The sequence below is a fragment of the Protobothrops mucrosquamatus genome, unplaced genomic scaffold (assembly GCF_001527695.2).
Source record: "Protobothrops mucrosquamatus isolate PMUCROS unplaced genomic scaffold, P.Mucros_1.0 scaffold4169, whole genome shotgun sequence".
Classification (NCBI taxonomy): domain Eukaryota; kingdom Metazoa; phylum Chordata; class Lepidosauria; order Squamata; family Viperidae; genus Protobothrops; species Protobothrops mucrosquamatus.
Genome location: NW_015390095.1, coordinates 23,686 through 30,031, shown reverse-complemented (window position 1 = coordinate 30,031; position 6,346 = coordinate 23,686). Strand labels below are relative to the sequence as shown.

Below are 6,346 nucleotides of genomic sequence, written 5' to 3'. Positions count from 1 at the left end.
AAAAGATCTTGACAAGCTTGAACAATGGGCCCTATCCAACAAAATGAGTTTCAATGTGGAGAAAAGCAAAGCTTTACACTTAGGCAGGAAAAACCAAAGGGACAAGTACAGATTAGGGGAGACCTGGCTCAAAAACAGTAACTGTGAGAGGGACCTTGGAGTCCTAGTGGACGATCGCTTGACCATGAGCCAGCCATGTGCAGCAGCAGCCAAAAAAGCTAACATAATCCTGGGTTGTATAACCAGAGGCACAGAATCAAGATCACGCGAAGTATTAGTACCGCTTTATAAAGTCTTAGTAAGGCCACACCTGGGACACCTGCATCCAGTTTTGGTCACCACAATATAAAAAAAGATGTTGAACAAAGATGATCAAAGGCCTGGAGGCTAAAACATCTGAAGAACGGTTGCAGGATTTGGGTTTAGCCAGTCTAGAGAAAAGAAGGACTGGGGGGGGGGACATGACAGCAGTCTTCCAGTATCTGAGGGGCTGCCACAAAGAAGAGGAAGGGGGTCAAGCTATTCTCCAAAGCGCCTGAAGGCAGGACAAGAAGCAACAGATGGAAACTGATCAAGGAGAGAAGCAACCTGGAATTAAGGAGAAACTTCCTAACAGTGAGGACAATTAACCAGTGGAACTGCTTGCCTCCAGACGTTATGGGTGCTCCATCACTGGAAGTTTTTAAGAAGAGACTGGACAGTCAGCTGTCTGAAATGGCATGGGGTCTCCTGCTTGAGCAGGGGGTTGGACTAGAAGACCTCCAAGGTCCCTTCCAACTCTGGTATTCCATATTCTGTATATCTGTGTGTGGACTTCAACTCCCAGAATCCACCAGCCAGCCACAAGGGGACTCTATCCCCTTCCCCTAAATCCTGTCATCTGATGTGAACTAGGAAGCCTGCCCTTTCTGTGGCAGACCCTACCCCATGGAGCCCCCTCCCTGATGAAGCTCAGCAGGCTTCCACCCTCCTTTCCTTCCGTAAAACTTTGAAGAACTAGATTTTCCCAAAGGAAGAAGGGATTGCAAATCAGAAGATTGACTTGCCATCCCGTCTTTAATGTGAATTTTTGATGTAAAGTTTTAATGTGCTTAGTTTTATAGCTTCGATGTGATGATGATGATGATGATGATGATGATGATGATGATGATGATGATGATGATGATGATGATGATGGAAGGAACCCCTGGAGGTCTTTTGATCCAACCATTTGCTCAAGGCTGCAGACCCTCTATCATTCTGGACAAATGGCTGTCCAGTCTCTTCTTAAAAACTTCCCGTGTTGGCGCGTTCACCGCTTCTGGAGGCAGGTTGTTCCACTGGTTAATTGTTCTCACTGTCAGGAAGTTTCTCCTTAGTTCTAGGTTGCTTCTCTCCTTGATGAGTTTCCGTCCATTGCTTCTTGTCCTGCCTTCTGGGGCCTTGGAGAATAGCTTGACTCCCTAACTTTGGGGCAGCCCCTGAGATACTGGACCACGGCTATCATGTCCCCCCTTGTCCTTCTCTTCATTAAACTAGACATACCCAATTCTTAGGAATAGAATAGAATAACAGAGTTGGAAGGGACCTTGGAGGTCATCTAGTCCAACCCCCTGCTCAGGCAGGAAACCCTGTACCATTTCGGACAAATGGCTGTCCAGTCTCTTCTTAAAAACTTCCAGTGTTGGAGCATTCACAGCTTCTGGAGGCAAGTAGTTCCACTGGTTAATTGTTCTAACTATCAAGAAACTTCTCCTTAGTTCTAGGTTTGTTTCGTGTGTCATTTTAACTATTGGACTGGAATCTGTCCATTTTAAGGTGGGTCACTATATAAATGTTCCAAATGGAATGAATGAATGAATGAATGAACGAACGAATGAATGAATGAACGCGATACTCCTCCGTCTTCCTCCGGTGGCTGGCTCCCCCTGCTGATCAAAAAGGGGAAAACACTTTAGGGATTGAATTCCCACGCCCCTTCCACTTGGCAACCCAGCCAATTGACCTGGTGGTCTCCCATCCCACCACCCTTACGCCCTTTAAGATCTGCACAGTTGAGTCGATGAGGGAAAGGATGAGGATGAGAGAGGGGGAAATATAAACGTACTTATGACGGCTGCGAATCCCTTTGTCTATCGGTCTTAATTTTCTTCCTCCTTGCTTGCTTTCTTTTTCACTTTCTTCACGCATGCTTCCCTCTGCTTTTTTATTCTTCAATTTCAAGTTTGTGTAATTTTCATTCAGGTGAACGTGTCTTTCTCAAAAATAATTGAGAAAGAGAGAAAGATCAGCCCGACCCAGTCCCTGACTTACGAGCACAACGGAGCCCAAAGGTTTCGTCGCTATGTGAGAGATTAGTTAAGCGAGTTTTGTCCCATTTTACGACCTTTCTTGACACAGTTGTTAAGTGAATCACCGCAGTTGTTAAGATTGTAACACGGTCGTTGAGCGAATCCAGCTTGCCCCATTGACTTTGCTTGTCAGAAGGTTGCAAAAGATGATCACGTGACCACCACCACCCCGGGATGCTGCGACTGTCATAAATATGAGTCAGTTGGCAAGTGTCCGAATATCCAATCACGTGATCATGGGGAGGGTGCAAGGGTCGTGTGAAAAATGTTCGTCACTTTTTTCAGTGTTGTTGTAACTTTGAACGGTCACTAAATGAACCGTTTTAAGTCCAGGACTGCCTGTATGGCCCCTTTTACAACCTGTGGACTTCAACTCCCAGAATTCCTCAGCCAGCATGGGGGAACCATGGCCCTTTTATGACTTGTGGACTTCAACTCCCAGAATTCCTCAGCCAGCATGGTGGAACCATGGCCTTTTTATGACTTGTGGACTTCAACTCCCAGAATCCCTCAGTGAGCATGGGGGAACTATGAGTCTTTTATGACTGGTGGACTTCAACTCCCAGAATCCCTCAGTCAGCATGGGGGAACTATGGGTCTTTTATGACTGGTGGACTTCAACTCCCAGAATCCCTCAGTCAGCATGGGGGAACTATGGGTCTTTTATGACTGGTGGACTTCAACTCCCAGAATCCCTCAGTCAGCATGGGGGAACCATGGCCCTTTTATGACTTGTGGACTTCAACTCCCAGAGTTCCTCAGCCAGCATGGTGGAACCATGGCCCTTTTACGACTTGTGGACTTCAACTCCCAGAATTCCTCAGCCAGCATGGGGAACCGTGGCCCTTTTACGACTTGTGGATTTCCAATGCTGGCTGAGGAATTCTTGGAGTTGAAGTCCACAGGTTGCAAAAGGGGCCATACAGGTAGTCCTTGACTTTCGATTCATTTAATGACCATCCAAAGTGACAACGGCACTGAAAAAAGTGAGTTATGGCCGGTTTTCACACTTACGACCGTTGCAGCATCTCCGTGGTCAAGGGATCAAAATTCAGATGATTGAAAATTGGTTCATATTTATGACGGTTGCAATGTCCCCCTTTTGCAAAGTCCATGGGGGAAACCAGATTCACGGAACAGCCGTGTTACTAACTTAACAATCGCAACGATTCGCTTCGCAACAGTGGCAAGGAAAGTCGTAAAGACGGGCAAAACTCACTTAGCAAATGTTTCCACGAGCAACCTAAGTTTTGGCGTCAATTGTGGCCGTAAAGCGAGGACCACCTGTATTTATTAAACAAGTGCAGATGGCTGCCCGACTTGCACACAGGAGAATCCAGGCGGCCTACAACACGAAAAGTTCACAACACAAAAAAACCCCATAATCAACCCACCGCTTGATCAGCTCTTTCTCCGTTCGGGGTCCCCAGGCACGGGGACAAAACCACGTCTTCATGGCCGTTGGGAAAGCTGCAGGGTGGGGGGTGAATTGTAACTGGGGGTTGGGGGGGGGAGAGTTGATGTCCTCAAGGGGCTTATTGCAAGATTCAGCTGCAGGCCTCTGCTTGAATGGGTTGGAAATGAGAAGGGGAGGAGGGAAAGGAAGGGACGATCCGTCCTTAACTGTACATTTTATCAGGGCTCCTCGGGGCTCTCTGAGCTGGCTTATTTTCTTGCAGACACTTCAGACACTAGGTAACATCATCAATGCTAATAAGGGGGGCAGTTTGCTGTCTCTTTATATTGTGGGGTCTTGCCTGTCTGGATGGATGGTGGAGATCTTAGGGATTTTGAATAGAATAGAATAGAACAGAATAGAGTGGACAGAATGGAATGGAATATAGAATGGAACGGAATATAGAATGGAATATAGAATGGAATGGAGTGGAATGGAATATAGAATGGAGTGGAATGGAATGGAATATAAAATGGAATGGAGTGGAATGGAATATAGAATGGAATGGAATATAGAATGGAATGGAGTAGAATGGAATATAGAATGGAATATAGAATGGAATGGAGTGGAATGGAATATAGAATGGAATATAGAATGGAGTGGAATGGAATGGAATATAGAATGGAATATAGAATGGAATGGAGTGGAATGGAATGGAATATAGAATGGAATGGAATATAGAATGGAATGGAGTGGAATGGAATATAGAATGGAGTGGAATGGAATGGAATATAAAATGGAATATAGAATGGAATGGAGTGGAATGGAATATAGAATGGAATGGAGTGGAGTAGGAGAGGAATGGAGAGAAGAGGAGAGCTAAGCTGGAAGGGACCTTGGAGGTCTTCTAGTCCAGTCTCCTGCTCAAGCAGAAGTAGCTGTCCAATCTCTTCTTTAAAACCTCCAGTGATGGAGCGCCCACGATTTCTGGAGGCAAGCCATTCCACTAGTTAATTGTCCTCACTGTCAGGAAGTTTCTCCTTAAATCCAGGTTGCTTCTCTCCTTGGTCAGTTTCCAACCATTGTTTCTTATCCTGCCTTCAGGTGCTTTGGAGAAGAACGTGACCCCCCTCCTCTTCTTTGTGGCAGCCCCTCAAAACTTGAATACTTTGCTTGGGCTGTTTACTAATGGCTCCTTGGCAGTTTCTTGATTGGGGAATAGCTTTCTTGATTGTTGGCCTAATGGTGACCTTGGAGTTAATCTATGCTGATCTGAGTGCTGATAACTGGTGGAGAGGTGCTGGAGTCTGTTCCTCTTTTGGGCTGCTTTGATTGCCTCTTTTGCATAATCCATAGAAGCTGTTAATGTCTCTGTGTCTATGGATGGTTAATTAGTCAGAGTGCCAGGTTTCTAGAAACTCCCTGGCAGTTTTGGATCTCGCCTGGTCTAGGATGGTCACATTTTCTCAGTTGAAATTATGGTTAACTCTGTCCGTATGTTGTAAAATGAAAGAGTTTTCGTCATGTCTTCTGACTGCCAGTTGGTGTGCATGGATGCCTTCTGCCTGTCTTCTGCCTGCTTGTCCTACAACGTGGGTGTTGCAGTCCTTCCCGCTGTATGTTGTAGGTTACTCCTGTTTTTTCTTCTGGGGTAGCTGGGTCTTTGGCTTTGCTTAGGATGCTGGGCTACTAAATAACCATCACCTTTCTAGCTAAAAGTCCGCAATAGAGGGGCAACCAGCTCACCTCAGAGATCCCTTCCAAGTCTGTTATTCCATGATTCTGTAAGGGTCTCCTGCTTGAGCAGGGGGTTGGACTAGAAGATCTCCATGGTCCTTCCCAACTCCTGTTATTCTATGATTCTAAAAAGTGGATGCGTAATCTTCAAAGGGATTTTCTCCTGGCCACAACTAGATGGAGTATGGTGAGAATGTCTACCAGGGTGGGACCCTGGAGCATTCTGGGCAGTCCTCCCACATCCAACTCGGGTCTGCTGCAACTGGAGAGCCCACAGGGAAAGGTCAGCCAAGGAAACGTCTATTTGTTGCAAATCTTCCGATGGACCATTAGATAGTCCTCAACTTATAACGGCAATTGAGCCCAACTTTTCCGTTGATAAGCAAGACAATTATTAGTTTTGCCCCATTTTACGGCTTTACAGCATCCCTGCAGGTAAGTTAGTAACAGGGGTTGTTAAGCGCACACACACACCCCTGTTGACTTTGCTGGTCAGAAGGTCAAGTTACAAGTGTTTGTTGTGTGGCTGTCACAACAGCACTGAAAGAAGTGACTTATGACCGGTTTTCATACTTAACGACCGTTTGGAGCATTTCCAACCCCACCACCAATTCAGCCCGTGTGTGTTTGCACGGTCGCCCGGCCACCCTCTGCAACCTTCGAGCGAGCTTCCAACGTGTGAAGTCAACGGGGGGGAGCTGGATTCACTTAACGACCAGGTGACTCACTTAACAACCTTGGCCGGAAAGGTGTCCAAAACAGGACAAAACTCTTTGTCTATCAACTGCCTGGCTTAGCAATGGAAATGTTGGACTCCGTTTCGGTCCTAAGACGAGGTCTACCCGAATTTACACTATGCGGATGGACGGAGCGGGGGGGGGGG

General features: G+C 46.3%; 1 protein-coding gene across 1 annotated transcript in view; it reads left to right on the top strand.

The window, feature by feature from the left end:
• The first annotated feature begins 5,249 nt into the window (after window positions 1–5,249).
• LOC107298659 (acidic leucine-rich nuclear phosphoprotein 32 family member B) overlaps window positions 5,250–6,346 on the top strand; it is a 16,627-nt gene continuing 15,530 nt past the window's right edge. Inside the window, exon 1 of the mRNA XM_015828037.2 lies at window positions 5,250–5,318. Coding sequence (XP_015683523.2) covers window positions 5,250–5,318 — 69 coding nt within the window. The remainder of the gene's footprint in view (window positions 5,319–6,346) is intronic.